Below are 22,492 nucleotides of genomic sequence, written 5' to 3'. Positions count from 1 at the left end.
TTCCTTTTTATGATTGAATAGTATTCTATTGTCTGGATATACTGTTGTCACACAACAGCCTAGCAGACTGTCCCCCCGTGTCTTTCCTTGTAGAAAGAAGAGTCTGTGAGACTGTGTATCCCTGGGACTGTATGTTTCTCTCTATTTAGTCTCCAAAAGAGGGTTTATAGCCAATGACGAGTAAGATTCCCCATGGGGGAGACAACTCAAGCCAGGTGGAACCCCGTGGAGACCCCTGATGAGCTGCCTTAGAAAGATTTGGGAAGGGGCCTTGTCTCCCCTTCCCCCTGCCTGGGAAAAACCACTGCTGACTCTGGTTTTTCCCCTCTCACCTAATTGTGAGAAAAGTCTTTAGAGCGATAAGATCAAGCTCTCTCTGCTCAGCTCTATAAAACAGTCTCGACATGTGATATATGTCCTTTAGGGAGTCACATACCTCACCTCAGTCATCATAGGACTTTTGCTTCGGCTGTTCGGGGACCATCATAATTGGTTTGGGTTGTTTCTATAACGTGATGGATGAATTTCACAGACTGTGTCAGAAACAGTAACACTCCCTTGTATACTTATCAATAAATACCACCAGTCGGCTTTAGTCTGGGCTCCAGTCTTTCAGAACTGTGAGTCCCCTGGCCTTCTGAGATTTAACTGCATTCTCCGTTTGTTTCTTTCTTAAAAACTTAACCCAAAGCTGCCCCTTTTTGCACCCTCACTGCCCGTGTTGCGCTGGATTCGACAATATACGACCTTTTGTTGATCTGTTCACAGATGATAGAAATTTTAATTGTTTCTGCTTTGGGGCTATTGTGAATTATGCTACTATGAACAATCACATACAGGTTTTCGTGTTGGCACAAAGTAACTCATTCTTGAGAGTAATGTCTGTGTAATGTTATTAAGGTTCATTTAATAATTATGTCTCATACTAAATCAAATGCTAAAATACCTAGTTCAAGTAGGAGGGTAGTGATGTACAGTGAAAAATGGGAAATGTTATCCAAAAGTGAACTACACTCATGTGCTACATCACAACGTAATGTCCCATAAGACTATATGGGACATGATGTCTCATAAGATTATAATGGAGCTGAAAAAGTCCTATCACCTAGTGATATTGTAGTTGTCATAATATCAGAGCACAATGCTCACGTGTTTGTGGTGACGCTGGTGTAAACAAACCTCCTGCGCTGCCAGTCGTATAAAAGTATAGCACATCCAATTATGTAAAGTACAAAATACTTGATAATAAATGACTATGTTACTGATTTATGCATTTGCTATACTATCCTTTTTATCATTATTTTAGTGAATTCTTTCTACTTATATAAAAAAAGTTTGCTGTAAAACAGTATGCCACGTCACCGCAGCAGTAGCCTCATGCACCTCATGGTTACCGCACCTCTTGACTGCCTCATTTTCTCTTGTGCTTCATTTAATCTTGTGTTGCTTTGTTCATCATGACCCTTAAAAATACAGAATCCACTGCTAATCTCACTGGTAAGAGGCCACATCTCATGATTGATCTGGAAACAAAATTAAAAGTGATTAAGGACTATGAAGGTGGAGATCAATGGTGGTTGTTGAGCACTAGTCAGGCATGTCCCATTCCACCATAGCTACAATCTTGAAGAACAAGACCAAAGTGATGAAAGCTGTCAAAGGATCGGCTTCACTGAAGGCAGGGAGACTCTAAAATTCAGGAAAGACCTAGAACACACATGGAGAAATGTCTAATGACTTAGACTGAAGGCCAGACACAGAAGCATATCCCTCTCAGCGCCATGATGATCATGGCCAAAGCAAAATGTTTGTTTCCGGATGTTGAAAGAATAGGCTGGACCTGACTGCAAGGGTAAATTTACTGCTAGCTCTGGGAGTTTTAAACAATTCAAGAATTGTTATTCATTACATAATATGAATATGAATGGTAAGTATATGAGTGCTCATGTGAAGGCAGCTAAAGAATTTTTGGAAACTCTAGATAAGTTGATTGTGGAGGAAAATTACTTGCTGGAGCAAATATTCAATATGGATGAAAACTTCCCTATTCTGGAAATGGACGCCTGAAAAGACTTCATCCATAAGGAGGCCAAGTCAGTGCCAGGTTTCAAGACTTTAAAGGACAGGATAATAGTCTTGCTTGGGGGCAATGTTGCAGGCTACAAATTGAAACCCTTTGTGATCTGGAACAGGGAGAACCACAGGGCGGTCAAGCATATCAGTAAGCACACACTGCCAGGGTACCACAGGAGCAACAAGAAGGCGTGTATGACCCACCTCCTCTTCCATGATGCCCTCCTGAATTGCTTTGCCAGAGAAATGGAGAAGTACTGTTTGGAAAAATAACATAGCTTTTAAGAGTTTGTTTATTGTTGATAATGCTCCCAGACATCTTTTATTGGTGATTTTCATCTTAATATCAAAGTGGTGTTTCTTCCTTCACACATGACCTCTTTGATCTAACCAATGGATAAAGGAGTTAGAGCAGTTTATAAAGCCTACTGCCGGAGAAGGTCCTTCACCCAGGCTATTGCTGCAACTGAGGAAGACACTGATGCAATTCTGGAAGGATTGCAACATCTGTGACTGCATCAAAAACCTTGTTTGAGCTTGGGGTGATATCACCAAAAAGTGTATAAATGGCATCTGGAAGAAGACACTCATGAGGTTCATCCATGACTTCAAAAGATTTGCCAATATTGAGAAGGTTGCAAAATTAAAGAGGCTTTTGATGAGATGGCAAACAACTTTAACCTGGGTATGAATGAGAATAAAATTGAGGAGCTCCTAGAGCTGGTTCCTGAGGAACTAATGAAGAATTGTTGGAACTGCAACAGGAATGCATAGCTGAAGAAGAGGCAAGGGGAAAGGAAACTACAAGAGAAAAAAAAGAATAAGAGTCCCCAAGAAAATACACAGTGAAGGATTTAGCAGAAGCTGTTGTAGACCTCAACAAACTCCTTAAAAAGATTGAAAACATGGATGCCAAATACTGCAAGGTTTTCATTAATAGAGAATGTTCACAGTACATTATCTGCTTACAAGCAAATCTATGATGAAAAAGAGAAACAAACCAAGAAAACCACCATAGACATATTTTTGAAAAGAGTGACACCTCCTCAAGACGAGCCTTAAGTAGGTCCTTCAGGAGGTGGTCCAGAAGAAGGCATTGTTCTAACAGTTGATGACAGCTCCATGCATGCTATTGCCCCTGAACACCTTCCAGTGGGACAAGATGTGGAGATGGAAAACAGTGATATTGATGATCCCGACTCAGTGTAGACCTAGACTAATGTGTGTGTGTCTTAGTTTTTAACAAAAATATTTAAAAAGTAAAAAAATAAAATAAGTCTTTTGAAAATAGAAAAGGTTTATAGAGTAAGGCTATAAAGAAAGAAAATGTTTCCATATAGTTGTACAATGTGTTTGTGTTTTAAGCTAAGTATTGTTACAAAAGAATCAAAAAGTACACAAAATTCAGAAAGTCTACAAAGTAAAAAAGTTACAAAAAGCTAAGGTCAATTCATTATTAAACTTTATTGGGGTGACAATTGTTAGTAAAGTTACATAGATTTCAGGTGTACAATTCTGTAATACATCATTTATTTATCACATTGTATGTTCACCACTCAGAGTCAGTTCTCTTTCCATCACCATATATTTGATCCCCCTTACCTTCATCTACCACCCCCCTCCCACCTTACCCTCTGGTAACCACTAAACTATTGTCTGTGCATTTTTTATTTTTTATACCATGTTTTTACTGTACCTTTTCAATGTTTACATACACAAATATTTACCATTGTGTTACAATTACTTCCACTATTCAGTACAGTAACATGCTGTACAGGAACAATAGGATATACTGTATAGCTTAGGTATGTAATAGGCTATACCATCTAGGTTTGTGTAAGTGCACTCTGTGATGTTTGCACAATGACGAAATCACCTAACAACACATTTCTCACAGTGAAGATTTTAGCAGAAGTGTACCCATTTTTAAGTGACTAATGACTGTATACATAAATATTTACTTTTAGAAGAAATACTATAAAATTAACATGTGAGTATAACTTTATTTTTAGGTGCTCCAATATCATCTCAAGGATTATTGCCTGAACAAGAACTACGGTTGTGGAATGAGGTAAAGAATTATCCTCATACAAATTATTGGACACTTTGCCCTTCTTTGAAATTATCATGGTGAAATGAAATAATATAGTTGAGCTTTGGGACAACTATTATTTTACTAGCATCCTGATGTCATAATATTCAGAATTATAATTTTTATTAAATGAAACATGAAAAGAAACAAAAACTACAGGAAATGGTAAAGTAAGATGGCAGAAATAAGTCCTCATGGTAGAGTAATTATAATAAATGTTAATGTGCTAAAATATACCACTTAAAAGACAGAGATACTCAGATTGGATTTTTTAAAAGATTTACCATATGTTGTCTATAGTAGTGACACTTAAAACAGAAAACAAACAAACAAAAAAGGGCTAAACATAAAAGGATGGAAAGTGGTGTACCAAGCAGATATGAATGGCAAGAAAATTAGAGTAGCCTTCTGAATAGTTGATAAAATAGAATTCAAATGAACAAACCATCATAACAAAGAGGAATTTTATATGCTAATGAAAGAACAAGCAAAACCACAACCATTATTAATATATATTACAAAAAAAAAACCCTCTAAACTTATTTAACAATTGATAGAACTTCAGGGAAAAATGGGTAAATGAACAGTTGTAATTGGAGACTTTAATACACCTCTCTCCAAACTGATAGTTAAACAGATAATACATTAGTACATATATCAAAAACCTAACCACACAATCAATAAATTTGAGCTATTAGAAATATTTTTAAAAGCCTACACTTAATATTATACACATTCTTTTTTAGTATAATTGGAACATTGAAAAAAAAAGACCATGTGTTTGAACACAAAGAAAGTTTCCATTTAGAATTGGATCCATTTAAAATGTTTTCCAATCATAATGCAATAAAATCAGAAATTAATAAAAATATAATTTAAATATCTCATCTATTTGGAAAATAAATATCATTTTGGTAAATAATCCTGGGCAAAAAAGGAAATTGCAAAATACTTAGAACTGAGTGACATAAAATTATAAGTCAAAATTTGTAGACTACAGCTAAAACAGTAGGTAGAGAAAAATTTTAGCTTCATATAAATACCTATTTATCAGGGATAAAATTTAAAAACAAGCTAAGCATTCAACTAAAAAATATGGTGAAAAAGAACAACAGGAAAAATTCAAAGAAACAAGAATGAAATAAATAATAAAAATAAGGGCAGAAATAAATTTTATAAAGAGAGATACAGAGAAGAAACCAATTTAACAAAACCAAACATTTGTCCTTTCAATGTTAATAGGCAGTGGTAATACTGATTTTAAAAGTCAGAGGGAAGATAAAAATAAACAAGATATAGACTTTAAAGGGTAGACTACCAAGAAAAGTAGAGATTTAAAAATGTTTTTAAAAAGTATTATGGGCAATTGACAGGAAATGGTTGTACAACTCTGGATATGGCACTAAAAACCATTGAATTGTGCTCTGTAAATTGGTGAATTGTATAGTATATGGTAGATCTGAATAAAGCCATAACCAAAACAAAAGTACTATGGACAGCTATATGGCAATGATTTTGAAAAGTTTGATGCAGTGGATGAATTCCTAGAAAAATATCTGATGCCGGAGAGGCGCAATAGTAACACAATAAGCACTGAAGAAATAATTTCTTCTTTTCTCCACTCCCCCCACCCAAGGCCTCCAGTACTGTTACATAGTAAATGTATCTAGAGCTTCTTTATAAAGCATAAATTAGTTCTAGAATTTTGTTATATAACCTTTACCCAATTAAGGAAGTTTACTTTTCCTGTTTTGCTAAGAGTTTTGTTAATCCAAAACAAATTTGAACTTAATCAAATACTTTATCTGTATCAGTATGGAGATAAACTGTGTGCCTTTTCTCCTTTAATCTATAATCATGATGAATTGCATTAAGAAATTTCTTGCTCTTTTAGTATTAGAGCTAAGATGAGAGTTGAGAAGATTTTTGTATATGATAACAATACACAAGAATCAGTAACATTTCTTTTCACTAGGAAAAAGTAACATGAAAATAAAGTTTAAAATATTATATCATTCACAATGGCAACAAAAACTAAGTATTTAGGAATTGACCTAACCCCCCCCAAAATTACAATAACTTTATGGAGAAAAAAATTAAATTTTAATAAAGGAAATAGAAGGTGATGCGACTATATGGAGAGACCTTCTTTGCTCTTTGATGGAACAATTAATTTAATGTAATAAAAATATAAATTATCCACAAATTAATCAATGTAAAGCCCATAAAAATCAATGTAATCCCAATTCCAATTTCATTTAGTTTTTTTTCCCCCAGAAACTTCATAAATCTAACCTAAAATTGATATGGAAAAATAGAGGTCTACAAATAGCTAAGGAAATTTTAAATATAAAGAGCAAAGAATGAGAACTTAACCTACCAGATTTCAAGAAGTACTATAAAACTCTAGTAATGAAAATGGTAATGGCACAGGAACAGACAAATGAACCAATGGAACAGAGACTAGAGCTTGAAGAGTTTAGCAGACACCGTCAGTGCCCTGTCATATCCCTTTGGCATTCACCATTTCAGCGCACTCCAAACTTGCTGTTTCTAATTGCATGCCCCTGTGACCCTGGCCTGCTTGGTCTGCGTTCAGGACAGATGAGAAATGCCTGGGAGTAAATGCCCCCACTGAGAGCAGTCCTCAGGTGGTAGCTCAAGGTAGTTGGTGGGTAAATACTTTAGCTGCCTCTGCCCTCAGCTGAGATAACTCTGAATTCTACATTGTCCCCAGTTCCCCGGCTTATTGATCCCAGTTTCCCACAGTGGTAATCTGCGTGATAACATTCCCTTTATTGGATTCCTTTTCTTCCTTGTTTTACTTCTCCACCCTTCTGCTAGTACTTCTTGGGTCATCTCCCCCCAAATCTACTTATATCCACATCTTTATTTCAAAGTCTGTTTCTGGGGAACCTAAGATGCACATGCACATAAACTTACAATAAAAGTAACACTAAAATTCAGTGGAAAAAGGACCGATTGGCGAATGAAAGAAACTAGCTTGCTGTATGGAGAAAAATAAAACTTAACATCCAAAGGTGGCCTCCAAGTGAATTAAAGATCTAAATATAGAGGGTAAAATTATTGTTAATAGAATGTATTTTCTATTAGGAAAATATCTTTGTGAGCTAGGAGTGGGGCAAGACTTCTTAAACAAAACTTCAAATAGAAATCATAAAGCCAAAAACATGATGAACTGAATTACAAAAGTAAAGATTTCTTTCAATAAAAGACTCCATGGAAAAAGGTAAGAGCCTTTGAGAGAAGATATTAACAATGTCTAAAAGTGATAAGGGATTAATTTCTAGAGCACCTAAGAAACACTATCAAATCAATTGGATAAAGACAGGAATCCAAAGTAAAAATAGTCAAAGGATAGAACGATTTAAAAGACAAAACATGAAAGTCCAAAAAGCATCTAAAGAGATGCTTGAATTCAGTAGTAATAATGAAATGAAAAATAAGACAACAGCAAAGTGTCACTTTTCACTCATTAGATGGCCAAAAAATTGAAATCTAAGTAATGGCAAGTATTAGCAAGGGTGTGGGGTGTACGAACCCTCATGCTTTGCTGGTGAGCGTCAACTCTGGAGCTATCTGGAAATCAACCTGGATATCCTCATGATCTAGCGTTCCCTCTCTTGTTTACCCAGCCCAAAGATATTGTCCTACAGATCTGTAAGTGGAGGACAGATACAAGGAGATAATGGAAGGAATTGGAGGGAAACCAGTTGTCCTTCAGCGGGGAATGGGTATGTAGCGTGTGATGGGTGTACAATATAGAGTACTCTACAGCAGTTAGCAATGACATGGCAGATGTACCCAGTAATATGGATAATCTCAAAGTACAGCGTTCATTGAAAAAATGCTATATATGCACATCAAACAACAGAACAGATTTTTAAAGAACCTAAGCATATGGAGGATCCACATTAAATACATTGGAAAAGTTGCTTATGGAAGGATGGAATAGGAATAGGAAAAGGAAATATAAAAAGAATAAATAAATGGAGTCCAATGATGATAGTGAGCTAATGAACGGAGGAGAATAATACCCTTTGCACTTAAGCCTCCCCCAACAAAATGCATAAGGGAAAAGACAAGGCAGATGGTAAGTGCCAAGTACTAAACAGTCTAATAGCATAGGAATTTATAAAGTCTATTATAAGGGCCTTTGCCTTGATACATCAAAATACAGACTGGGAATACATAAATAAGATGAAGAATAATTTAGACAACCGATAATGATGTATAAATCAGAAACATTTACTTTAGCTTGAAATCATCTATATTTCTGTGGGAAATCTTTGAAAAAATATTTTAGATGATAATGCTGGACAAAAACTCATAGTTGTAAAGGCACTATAAATTCTTTTAGAGAAAAAAATATTTTAAAGAAGTTAGGATGCTAAGAACACTAGAAATACATATAGAGCATCAGTGGACAGGAAAGATGAACAAGCATCGTCTATCTGTAAAAAACAAAAATGCCAGTTACATCTTAATACGTTTTTGAACAGATTCATCAATGGACGCATTAGAGTTCTCAAAAGCAATTAGTGGCACTTAAAACCATTAGAGCCAGAATCTGAGTATAATGAACAAATGGAAAGTGGGTGAGCAATGTTGCTGTGCCTTTTAAAAAGAAGGTGAACAAAGACTGAAAAGCTTTCCAATTGTCTCCTAATTTGATTAATTGGTGTTTTTTTCTTATTCTGATGTTTCTATTCAAACAACGCTGATGCACTGATTAGTTAACCCTGAGGCTCAAGGATTCTCTATTCTTAGTCACCGACACGGCCACCTCAGCACAGATGGGCAGCCTGTTCTGTGGCTGCCAGCTTTCCCCTTGATCATGTGGTGGCTTCAGATACTTAAGCACCACAAAAATTTCAGCAGATACCCCAATTTGTACCCTGCTAAATCACAGTAAATAACATTTGGAAGTGATGTATTACGCGTGAGTCACAATTCAGAGCTTAAAAGGGTATCTTTTTGGCTTTCCCCTCACAATTAACTTCTCTTTTATTTTATTTTTCCAGACATTCAATTAATTAAGAATACTTATTCTGGACAAGTTAGACATGGCATAGCCCTTCCCCCAAGAAGTTTATCACTGTGTGTGTGTGTGTGTGTGTGTGCACATGTGCACACACACGTTCATGATTCTGAATTTGTTTAGCGTGGAAGAGGGGGCAGGTGAGTGGGTATAAGGGAAAAATAGAATAAAACAATTCCCCCAAGTATTTGTGATATATAGAGAAGATGACAAGTTCTCTGAGGATAAAAAGGAGAGAGACATAAGCTTATGCTTTTCTATTATATTGGACACCTTTGTTATTTTCTAGACTAGAGAATCATATTTCAGGATATGTTCAACTTGGAAGCAATAAGAAGCTTGAGAAATTATGCCTAAGGAGTATGGTAATTTCCCCCTCAGTATGATAGGAGAATGGAAATTAAATGATCAACAATGAATTCTAGGACTAGAAAGGGGCCCCTGAGATGTTATGCCGTAAACAGGACCCAACCTAAATTATCCCAGACAAAAAAGAATTGGTGCCATGTCTTTTCCAGTCCTATTCTAAAAGGCCACCAAAGAAATAAATGTCATAAAAAACTCCAGACAGCCAGGTTATTGCTTAACTTCTCAACACAGTTTTTAAACGATGAATGGAAATGTTTTTATATTACAGTTTAAAGTCTTTCACATTTTCTCTTTAGGATAAAGGTTGAGAACAGCTAGTTGCTGACTGTAGGTCAATAAATCTTCATGGCAATATAGAACCCTTTTGTAATTCTGGTTCCTTGGTAGCAAACCAGTAGATTGCCCATGTTATGGGAGAGTTTTTACTGTATGCTATTTATTATGCTACTTATAAGTTAGCACTTATGCCATTATCACTTAATTTAGGTGGTGTGGTTAGATCTATATGTAATATAGGACTACATGATAACAGGGTGCTCCTTAATTTCAAGGCCATTTTTTAGTCACCACTCACATTTTTCAGGCTGAACAATAAGTGTCTTTATACTCTCTGATGATCACTATCAGGTGTTCTTGGGGACATATACCCCTGTGGCTGGGGGTAAATTTTGGGGAAATCCCATTTCCAGGACTTCCTTAGAACGTTTAAGAGGCTCCTCTCTCCGAAACCCAGGGTCCTAAGCTGTCGCGGAACTTCGATTAAAGTTATGTAGGTAACTTGACTTTGTAAAATCTGCTTTCCATTTTCTGCTGTTTTCTGTCTCCAAGATGTAACTGGCATTTTTGTTTTCTACAGATCGATGCTGCTTGTTCGTCTTTCCTATCCTTTGGTTCTCAGCCTCAGGTAATTCCAGTTGGAGGTGTTTTGTAACGATGTGGGCATTTGTGTAGTGCTGAATACTTCATTTTTCCCTTTGGGCTTGTCATTATTTTATGGAATTATTAAAATATATTGACATATTAGAAATTATTACATCATCTGCTGGTAATAATCAGTGCTATGAGCTTATGTTTTAAAGTGCTAGGACTTTCATCTCTAAGTAAAACAGATTTGCAGATAATGTACACATATTTTCGAAATGAAAATGCCAATTTCAAAATCAAATTCTGTGTTAGATTAAAAATAATGTATCTATTGCTATCTGTGGGGCCTAATATCCTGTCCCTTAATTGAGTTTGAAACCTGTGGAGGGAGAAATTTATGGAATCAGACTTATGGAGATCAAAGTATCATTGTGACTGAAAAGTCAGTTTGTGATTGTAGCCTTAGATCTGATGCCAAGTGTGTTTGCTAAAACTACCCCCAGAATTAAACTGGAGTAGACAGAGTCTCGGGGCCTCCTGCCAGAATCAGGTTTTCTACCACAGGGCAGAGCAGATAAGAACAGAGCTGGCTCCCTACAGGGAAAGGACTAAAGGGGGCATGTCCAATTTCCTCCTTTCAATTGTCTCTCAGGTAATTCTCACTCCTCCTATAGGAAAGAGTTAAGAGGGGTTTGGGGAAAGAAGAGGGTTCGTCTAGCTCCTGTGCATGGAAACATGAGGAGTGGGAAATAAGTGTGTCCTCGTTATACCATCTTTACTGGATGCTACTGTTTTTATCTGTAGCTCTATCTCTGAGAGCAGGTATACCGGAGTTAGCGTTAGTGTCTTGACTTTTATTGCCTTGACTCTCTTAAAACCAGTATCACTAGTCTTCTGGATGGAGAAGAGGGCTCAGCCGAGGTCCTGTCTTGACCTCTTGCAGAGCGATCAGCTGTGTGCATTGGGCAAACCCCTACATAGTATGGCCAAGGTGCCATGTCCTCCACCTAGTCCTTCCAGAATGTCGTCCTGGCCAGTGTGTAGACAGCCTTGTGTAGTGGTGCTGTATTTCTCCTGCCTCAATACATTCCTCAGTCTGCAGAGGATCATTTGCAGGAAGTGGGAGGCATTAGATGCCAGAACAAGACCAGGATCATAATAGGTGACCTGTTTATGAATAGCATTACAAATTAATTGAGGAACATTGATAGATATATAACATGTGATGGATATTAATCAGCTTACAAGCTTTTGCATTGTGTTTAAAATTCAGAATCACTTTTATTTCTGCAGTGCTAAATGAACAAATTGTAAAGCACTCCTCTAAACACCATCAAGGTAAACTGAGCTTTTATTGGATTTGGCTACTGTGCACATTTTGAGAAGTTGGTAAATTTATTATGGAATATTTTACATTACCTGATACAATTTTTAAAAATCATTAATTTTCACATTAACTATTCTTTTATTATTTTTGTGATCATTTGAACATTGCTTCAAAACATTTTTACCAAATAGGAAATAAAGGATCTTTAAGGTCCACAAATAAAACAATAAAATGTTAAAATTTTAGTATGAGGAAAATCCTTAATGAATAGTTGTAGCTCATTAACTAATGGCTCCATGTAAAGAGTTGCTAGAAAAAATGCAATTTGTTTTGAAACTTTTTCTGTCAAACTTCAATCTTATTGAAGCCTCCTCCAGCTTAGAATGTGTTTCTAAGGAGAACTCAGATATCTGAATTTATTCTTCTTCAAAGTAAGAGATATATCTTTGATAAATGACATCACTAGATATTTTTGTTATTGTTTTACATTTTGCGGTGTTTCTAGATGGGCCACAAAAAGACGTTTCAGGGATTTATTTCCAGATTTTTATGGAGTGACCTGTGTCCCCATCCCTGAAGAGAAAAAGTGAGAAAGGGTGTATCATCAGTGTTCGCACTCTACTTTTTCTCTCAACCAACTCCCAGCAATAGGTGTAACAGTCAATACCAGGACCACACAGGAATATCTAAAGGTCAGAAGACCTAATTCCCAGGACACACTCTATCAACTACTAACCAGGTGTGGTGTTGGGCAAGTGACAGTCTCTTAGAACCTTACTTCCTTAGTACGTGACAGTAACAGTTCCTGTCCTGTTAATTCACATAGTACTGTGAATTACTATGTATGTGAAGGTGTTTTGTTATTGGAGCACTATGTAAATATGAGCCATTTAATATGATTAATAAATATCCCAGCCGTTTACATGGCAGGCAAACAAATGAAAGCAGAACAAAGCAGACCTGTGATGCCAGGGAGGATGCTTAGAAAAGCTGTTTCATGACTCACTGTATCCCTAACTACAACTGACCATATTAAACATGCACTGCTGTTCAAAGTTCAGAATATTGGTGGTCCCAAACAATCCTTTTGACGTGTCCTAAATGAGGAGTAATTGCAGCTATAAATCAAGCTTTATAGGTCACATTTTTTTTTAATGCTACCATTGTTAACTAATTGCAATGTACCTGGCACTGTGCTAAGAGCTTTACCTACGTTTAATCCTTCCAAGAATTCTCTGCAGTGATGTTGTCATCTAAGATTCATGGCTGAAAAAAACTGAAGTCTAGAGAGGTTGGGTAACCAGCCCAAGGTAACACAGCTAATACAGAGTAGAATGGAATTCACGCTGCTATAGCGTTGCAGGCTGCTCAACCTCATAGCCCATGTTTTTAACCACCAATTATATCACCTCCCCCCACCCATGGTTCCAGATCTTCATTATTTCCAATGTGCATTTCTTAAGAAATCAATTGTCCGTGGTACTACTGTGCTAAATTCTGTGCACAGCAGGTTTCGCCCCTGCTTGTCCGTGTGTGCGGCTCCTCACCACACCCATCTGGCTGCTAACCACAAGGAGCCCTGCCCTACTTCTGTGTTCAGATGCTTTGAAAAACCTGATCTGGGGTGTGCAGTCAGCAGCCTGGCACGGTGGGGTGGTAACTCAGATTATGTGCACCATGCGTGGCCTCTTCCTCTCTAGCTCCCATTGTTTGGGAGCAAATGCAGGGTTTTCAAATGACCTGATAATGAATAATATTCAGTGAGGCTCACGGCTTTGGCATGTAAATTTAGAGTTGGCTACAACCTGGGAAGAATAATCCTCCTTTTGGCACTGCCCTAATTACTCTCAGTCATAGAATTCCATGAAATCTTAGCAAGTACTGAGAACTATGTATCTGGACCAGAGGGGAAGCCTTAATCAGTGCTTAACAGCCATAACGTTTTTTTTTTTTCTTGGTTGGAAGGAAGGTTTTACTTTTAGGAGCCAAGTTTTTATGATGAGAGAAATCAGGGGATTCCAACAGAGTTTCAGTGGGCCACGAGAAGGATTGTATTCTGGGTAGTTGGACTATCCATGTGTTCCTAACATTCTATAGTTATGTGTTCTATGCAAATGTTGAAACAGAAGCATAGCCTGTGTATCTTCTTTCCATTAGGCATACAGTGCATTGGAGAAGCTTTGCTTCATGATTACGGGGACTCTGCCAAAGCCCCAGGTAAAGTTGAAATATGTTGTATTTGTAGGGAAAAATTGCTCAGTGATATCTTGGACTTCCTCTTGGAAGAAAACATACCCAATTTAGGAAGCCAGACAAGAGGAGCCAGAAGAGGATAAGTTGGTTTTGGATAAGAAACAAATACTTCAGTTTCTCTGATATCTGAGAATTTAAGGTCATACTAATGGAATTTACAAACATCCAGTTGGAAAGTTCTATGTCCCCCTCAAGTATAAGATGTGTCCTATCTCTGATGAGAGAAATGTGGGGTCATTTGTCTCTTTTTCTCTCCCTGATTCAAACTACAATTGGAAAACAGATGCATCTTTCTTTGTTAGAGAGGACATTAAAAAATCCAAAAAAAAAAGCAAACTGTATTATCAATGTCAGTTTGAAAAATATATTCTTACTGTGATGTCTTGGTTTCTTATTAAAATTATTTGATTATTCTGGAAGAACTTTTTGTCCCAAAGTGAAGACACGTGGGAAGTTAAAAAATAACATAATATACCATACCCTTTTTATATTCTGCATTTTAAAGATGCACTTATTTTATTTTATTATTATTATTATTATTATTTTTAAGATGTACTTATTTTAAATCTATCTTATTAAGGGTAAGAGCCTCAGGTTTAGAATTATATTTTTCATTAGCAATTCTAATTTAACCTATGATCATTGGTACATTCTGACTTCTCTTCCTTTCACATACAATAATTCAAAGAAACCTTGATTTTTTTAAGGCATTAATGTTTTCTGAAACTAAGTGTTTACAACTATTTTTTCCCAATGTTTTTAAAGGTGACGTTTTCCTAAAACATTCAGTTGACTTTTTTCTTAATTATAAGAAATAACAATGGTGTTATCCATGATTTTCCTTTTATATTTAAAGCAAATGAGAACAAAAAACAAACAACAAAAAGGAATGATATGATTCATTCTCAAAAACACAGATTTTTGGAGGGAGACAGGAATATAGAAAAGTTTATGGGAGGTAGCAAAAACAACTCAAACTTATTATTTAGTGGTAACAACTAAAAATATTTTGATGTTATAACTTCTTGTCTATTTCTCTGAGTATCCTATATGTGATTATATCATATTTTCCCATTCTACCATTGTTGAACATTTAGGATGTTTCCAATTTTCTACTCTTATGAACAATGTTGTAGTAAAGATCTTTGTTCATACTTTTATTTATAAACAGTTTCTCATTTATTTTTAGAGCAATATATGCTTAACCAAGTTTAGTCTTATATTTTATGTGTAACATATGTTTAATGTTTTTTAAAATTATGCCATAGTCTTATATTACATATTTTATACTGTATATTATACATAACATATATTATAATTTTATGTTATAAATAATATAATTATGTTTGTATATCTCTTTTGTCAACAGAAAACAGATGAAAAAGATAATACCAAAAGGGTAAGGTGATTTCCATAAATATATACATTAAAAAAATAATAAAGGAGACCACTAATCGTCTATAGTAAATCTCATTCCTTTTTTTTTTAAACAGTTCTTATTTCATTATTCAAAGATGCGGAAGTTGGGCAATTCAAATGTGGTAAGTTGTAGAATTACTTCTTATTAGTAATCACTAGTATTTAGGTTATTTTTTTTTAAAACTGATTTTTGAAGTTTATCATAGAGCTAGACGAAAATTCATGTTTTTTTACTTTAAAAGTTTATACATGTATGAACAAATAGAATTCAAAATTTATTATACATTTAATTTATTTTATATCTCAAAAACTACATGTATATCAAATTCATTCATTCATTCAACAGTTATTTACTGAGTATCTGCTATGTGCCAATCACAATTCTAATTATTAGAAATATAGCAGTAAATAAAATAGAAAATTAAAAAAGAAATCCTTACTGTCATGGAATTTACATTCAAAAAGCAAAGAAAAAGCAAATAATTAAGTAAAACATACTTTTTCAGAAGGTGATTAGTGCAAGGGAAAAATAGGTTTGTCCAAAGGCATTTTAAGAATTATTTTAAAAGATGACGGTCAAAATGTAATTAAATATAACTAGAAATATCCACTTGTATTCCTAAAATCTCCTTATTTGTAATTAGGCATTTAATGTGAGAATTTACTAAGATTAGCCAGATATCAATAACTTTAATTCAGTTCACTTCTAAATTGTGTGGTTTTAGTGGTAGTTTTTCTTTTTGTATGTATGGATTTAAAAAATGCTAAGCAAGCTACTTTGATGTTTCAATCTAGAATACTTAATAATAATTTGACTATAATATTCTTTCTAAGCTTGTGACTCACTACTATGAACCAATTTAGAGAATGAGGAGCAAGTGTATTTTAAATATATATGTACCTGTGGAAAGGGAACTGTAATCTTAAACTCAGTTTTAAATGTTTATCACATTGAATATTCTTACATATGAGGAGTTGAAAGTTAGGTTATACTGGCTTTAAAAACCAAATACAAGTTGAATTGGTTAACAAATAACCATTGTATAGGGCTTAAGGTAATCCATTTGATAAATGATTTTAGTATTTGTGAGAAGGTTCAATTTAAGCCATGCCTTTAAAATGAAACTGAAGCAGGTAGCCACATGTCTCAAATGTGCTTTCATTTTCTTCTTCTTGGCATTTTTACATTTGGAGAAAATGTATCTTAGTCACATTTTTTGCTATCAACAACGCGTTGTCATTTTTTTTTGTGTTACCTGTTGTCTTATTCCATATGTTCAATTTTAAATAAAATACATAATTCATAAATGTGTGTACAACACAATCTTCCAGATAAACATTTTCATAATGGAAAACTGATTCTCACAGAATTGTTTTCATCTGTCCTAAATTATTTTGAGTAAGTCTGGAAGCTGACAAACTGCTTTTTGTCTGTCAAAGATGCAGGCTGGTGTTTTACTTCTTGGCAGCTGAGAAAGGACTGAGACCGTCAGGAAAGTGTTTGTTCAATGTAATGGCAAAGGTTCTAGCATCTAGCTATATCAAATTTTATTCCATCTCGTGGCTTATTCTTCTCAGTTCTTTGAAATGCTCACAAGGGATGTCTTAGATGACATCTTCTTGTTCTCTTTTGTCTGGAGCAAGTATAATGGATAAAAACAAAAACAAACAAATAGGAAACTGTAGTTATGCCCAATGCTAGAAGCCCTTGTGCTCATCACATGTGTGTATTCGTGTCTCTCAGTCATCTGTTGTGCATCCGTTACTGCAGCTCGTTCCTCAACTGCAGGAGAGAAGAATGAAGAGATTCAGAGTGGACGTATGTAACACAAACTGCATGCTTGCTTTGCCACTCACTCTGCGTAGGGCAGCTCTTCTGTTAATTCCCAGTTGTGTTTTATAAGACACTCTTCTTCAGGATAAAACCCACACAAACACCAGTTAGCCTAAGAACATCTGTTTGCAGAAGTGTTTTCACACTCAGGAAGAAAAGAATTGTTCCCCCTCTATCTCAGGAGCAGTGAGGAAAGCTGGGATTAGATTCCCTTCCAAGGACCATGACCCTCCCAGTGAGGAAACCCAGTCTTGATTTAAGAACGGACGTAGCAGTATGGCTCATCCTTAGGTAGGAACGGGAGAAAAGATAAAAGATAAAGTACTTCTGTGGACATACGTCGGCAAATGGCTGGGATGGCAAGCTTTCTATCCAAGTTTTGAAGTGTTAGTAAGAGTAAGGCTCATGAAGGAAATATATCAGAAGTTAAATGTAGGTATTTTGTATTTTTCCCCACAATTAACAAAAATATGGCCCAAATTCAGTATCTGTATGTAAGATGAATATAACTATATTAACACATTTTTAAACTATAAATTGTGGAGTTTTTATTTTCATTTAAAAAGAATCCTAACTCTTTCAATGATGAAAGTTTCTAGGTATTATTTTTAAGCAATGCCTTACATTATTGTAATGCATTATAGTTTTCAATCTTGTAGCACCTCATTTTATTCTTTTGGCAACTCTGTTCGTGCTTATACAAGTATTGTTATCCTCAGTTTACTAGAGGGAAAACAATTCAGGACAGTTAAAGATGTTTCCCAAGATCATTCCTAGTAAGTGAGATTAGAAATTACAATAGTCTTCTGACTTCTGGACTGGGCAAATTCTTTTCTCACTATGCCATTCCCTTGATAGTCGAATCTTGGATATTTCTATTATTGTCAGATTTTCCCTTAATTTAAATACCATATTAATTTCATTCTCCAAAAGTCTTCAAATAGTTTTTAAAATGCATACACTTTAGGCAAATAAATTCCTCAAAATTTATTTTTATGGTCACTATTTCCTCCCTAAATTCTTCACATTCTTAAACTAAGTTTCCAACAAGGAAGATAGTATCTGCTGCCAACTTGAATGAGAAATGTAAGAGAAACTGTAGTAGTGCCTTAAAATTGTAGAATTTCTAGTATGAAAAAATATCAAAATGATTGTCAGCAAACTTTCTGGAAGTAATACCAGGGTGCCAAAAACATGTGTACACATGACTTGTATTCCTCTTTTGTTATCGGTATATGTTATTACAATTTTAATACAGTTTTTTCCTTTCTTAAAATGTGTATACATATTTTTAGCACCCTCTGTATATACTTTTTTCGATTAACTTTTACTTTCTGAAGAATTTGCTTGACTTATGAAAAGTGTAAGATTTCATTTTAAAGGTTCAGTTCCTTAAAATATATCGACAAGTTATTAGTTTACTATATAACTTCAGTGTCATTATTTTTACAACCTTAGCTAAATACTCAGTATTGTGGCCAGTTTGGCATTTTGTCTGAATGTTCCGCCTTCAGTCAAGTAGCTGAAAACATGAACTCTGACTTGGTAGTATATACTACTGGACAAATGATAACTCCTAAAAGTATTTTGTAGCAAGACAAGTTTCCTAGGAACCTATGAAAGAAAAGAATGTAAGACCTCAATAGAAAAAAATAAACAATAATGTTAGCTTAGCTAGACCTAAGTCATCTAATTTTAAAACATATTTTCAATAGTGAAATATTTTTGATTCTTAAAGAAAATGTTTTCAGATCTTAGTGCATTCTAACACTTCTTATATTTTGTTTACTAGACATCCTTACTTCTTTCCCCACATCTCTTTTACCCTTACCTCCCAAATTTTTATATATACTGTTCTCTTTCCAGTGATAAGACTAAAATGAACTGTGTGTTTGGATTTGAAAGTTTTAAGTTACATTTTGTCCTACCTTTCTTTTTTTTCTTATATAAGTATATTAGTGTATAGTGTCTATGTGTACATTTTTAAATATTAAAATTTTCTATCTTTTAATTAACTTAGGGGGATTTATAGTCAGGATGAGAATTAGGTATAAAATATTGAGAATTAAAGATATATTTATTATAAAGCAAGGATTTCAGAATTTTAATAGATGTGAAAGCCATTTTTTAGAATTTAAAAATATGATTTTACTTATATTATGGAATAATTGAAAAGGGTCCTGTTGACAAATTTCACAGTGATTGCCATCCTGATATTTTTATAATAAGTAATTTACGAAAATAAGAAGCTATATGAACCAATTTTATGGAAACCATAAAATGTTAAGTATGTTTTCCATTAAGTTAAAAAAATGAAATGTTTTAAGAAAAGAAACACTTCAAAATATACCCAATATGAATAATTGGTTTGTTCCTATTTCAAGTTTTTTCATTACCATTTCTGTAAATATAATTATATTGGGAAAATCTCTTCTGAAGTCTCATTGAATAAATATGTTTACCAAAGTTGTCCCTTAATTTCTATTTAAATTTCTATAGAAATATTATGTATTTTAGCTCTCACACAATTCTATCTTATATTTTTCCCTGTCTTTGTGTTAGCACATACAATATGTTTTTCAAACAAATTATTTTGTTCTAACAAAATGCTAAAAGGAGATTTTAAAAATAGTTAATTATCTATGCAGTGTCTGTCATTCTTCTTTCTACTTATTGATGAATATACATATAACTGACAAATTTCCTGAAAATAGAATCTGTTATATTGGTAAGGAAATTATTTTAAAGTACAACATTCTGATGATATTGCTAGTTGTTGTAAATTCTTCAGATGTTAATACAGAAATTAGCTATTGATATAAATTATATACTCAAGTCTTTGATTCCCTCTTTGTTTAATTATGATAGTTTAAAATAACTGTGAGTTTCACTATACTCTCAGGAAGAATTTGTGCATATTTTTACTGTTATTTGATTTGTAATGTCCTCATTTTCTCTTCAGGAAGAATTCCAAGGTCCTATTGCAAGCCAAAGACGAAGATACTTTTTATTCAGGGTATGCACATACTGTATTTTCTAAAAAAATCAATCAATACCAAAATTGAAAAATAATTTCACTGTCCATTTATTTACATTATTTCATAAGTTTTAATTAAATTTTGAAGTGTATTTATTATAGATGCTTGACATCAGGTGTTATTATCTGAGATTCACTTTTTTTTTTTTAATTAAAGTTTATTGGGGTGACAATTGTTAGTAAAGTTAGATAGATTTCAGGTGTACAATTCTATATTACATCATCCATAAATCCCATTGTGTGTTCACCACCCAGAGTCAGTTCTCCTTCCATCACCATATATTTGATCCCCTTTACCCTCATCTATCACCTCCCTTCCCCTTCCCCTCTGGTAACCACTAAACTATTGTCTGTGTCTATGAGTTTTTGTTTGTCATTTGTTTGTCTTGTTCTTTTGTTGTTTTTGGTTCATATACCACATATCAGTGAAATCATATGGTTATCTGCTTTTTCTGTCTGACTTATTTCGCTTAGCATTATGTTCTCAAGATCCATCCATGTTGTCACAAATGTTCCTATATCATCTTTTCTTACCGCCGAATAGTATTCCATTGTGTATATATACCACAACTTCTTTATCCATTCATCTATCAAAGGACATTTTGGTTGTTTCCATGTCTTGGCCACCACAAACAAAGCTGCAATGAACATTGGAGCACAAGTGTCTTTATGGATAAATGTTTGCAGATTTTTTGGGTAGATACCCAGGAGAGGGATTGCTGGGTCATACGGTAATTCTACTCTTAATTTTTTGAGGAACCTCCACACTGCCTTCCATAATGGCAGCACAAGTCTGCATTCCCACCAACAGTGTATGAGGGTTCCTTTTTCTCCACAGCCTCTCCAACACTTGTTACTATTTGTCTTGTTGATGGTAGCCATTCTGAGTGGGGTGAGGTGATATCTCATTGTGGTTTTTATTTGCATTTCTCTGATGATTAGTGATGTTGAGCATTTTTTCATATGTCTATTTGCCATTTGTATGTTCTCTTTGGAGAAGTGTTTCTTCAGGTTCTCTGCCCATTTTTCAATTGGGTCGTTTGTTTTTTTGTTGTTGAGTTGCATGAGTTCCTTGTATATTTTGGACATTAGCTCCTTATCGGAGGCACTGTTTGCAAAAATCTTCTCCCATTTAGTTGGTTGCCTCTTTATTTTGTCAATGGTTTCTTTTGCTGTACAGAAGCTTTTAAGTTGCGTATAGTCCCATTCGTTTATTTTAGCTTTTATTTCCCTTGCCTTTGGAGTCAAATTCATAAAATGTTGTTTGAACTCAATCCATAAGTTTAGTACTTATGTTTTCTTCTATGCAGTTTATTGTTTCAGGTCTTATGCTTAAGTCTTTCATCCATTTTGAATTAATTTTGGTACATGGTGACAGATAGCAGTCCAGTTTTATTCTTTTGCACGTGGCTTTCCAATTCTGCCAGCACCATTTATTGAAGAGGCTGTCTTTTCTCCATTGTATGTTTTTTGCTTCTTTGTCAAAAATTATCTGTCCATATTTATGGGGGTTTATTTCTGGGTTCTCAATTCTATTCCATTGGTCTACATGTCTGTTTTTCTGCCAATATCATGCTGTTTTGATTATTGTTGCCCTGTAGTACAAGCTAATGTCAGGGAGTGTGATGCCTCCAGTATTGTTCTTTTTTCTTAGGATTTCTTTGGCTATTTGGGATCTTTTGTGGTTCCAAACAAATCTGATGATTTTTTGTTCTATTTCTTTAAAAAATGCCATTGGGATTTTGATTGGAGATCGCATTAAATCTGTATATTGCTTTGGGTAATATGGCCATTTTAACTATGTTGATTCTTCCAATCCATGAGCACAGAATGTTTTTCCATTTCTTTGTGTCTTCTTCAATTTCTTTTAAAAATGTCTTCTAGTTTTCAGCATATAGGTCTTTCACATCCTTGGTTAAGTTTATTCCTAGGTATTTTATTCTTTTGTATGCAATTGCAAAAGGAATTGCTTTTTTTATTTCTTTTTCTGAGATTTCATTGTTAGTATATAGGAATGCAGTGGACTTTAGTACGTTGATTTTGTAGCTGGCCACATTACTGTATTTGTTGATTGTTTCTAATAGCTTTTTGGTGGAATGTTTAGGGTTTTCTATATATAGCATCATGTCATCTGCAAAGAGTGACAATTTAACTTTTTCATT

At 34.5% G+C, this 22,492-nt stretch overlaps 1 protein-coding gene across 1 annotated transcript in view; it reads left to right on the top strand.

The window, feature by feature from the left end:
- Window positions 1-22,492, top strand: part of NMU (neuromedin U) — a 30,754-nt gene that overhangs the window by 3,306 nt on the left and 4,956 nt on the right. The window contains exons 3-9 of the mRNA XM_033106739.1: window positions 4,086-4,144; window positions 10,453-10,500; window positions 13,945-14,004; window positions 15,410-15,439; window positions 15,534-15,581; window positions 17,204-17,278; window positions 20,256-20,309. Coding sequence (XP_032962630.1) covers window positions 4,086-4,144; window positions 10,453-10,500; window positions 13,945-14,004; window positions 15,410-15,439; window positions 15,534-15,581; window positions 17,204-17,278; window positions 20,256-20,309 — 374 coding nt within the window. The remainder of the gene's footprint in view (window positions 1-4,085; window positions 4,145-10,452; window positions 10,501-13,944; window positions 14,005-15,409; window positions 15,440-15,533; window positions 15,582-17,203; window positions 17,279-20,255; window positions 20,310-22,492) is intronic.

This window comes from Rhinolophus ferrumequinum, chromosome 5 (assembly GCF_004115265.2).
Source record: "Rhinolophus ferrumequinum isolate MPI-CBG mRhiFer1 chromosome 5, mRhiFer1_v1.p, whole genome shotgun sequence".
Classification (NCBI taxonomy): Eukaryota; Metazoa; Chordata; class Mammalia; order Chiroptera; family Rhinolophidae; genus Rhinolophus; species Rhinolophus ferrumequinum.
This window is presented reverse-complemented; position numbering and strand designations above follow the sequence as displayed.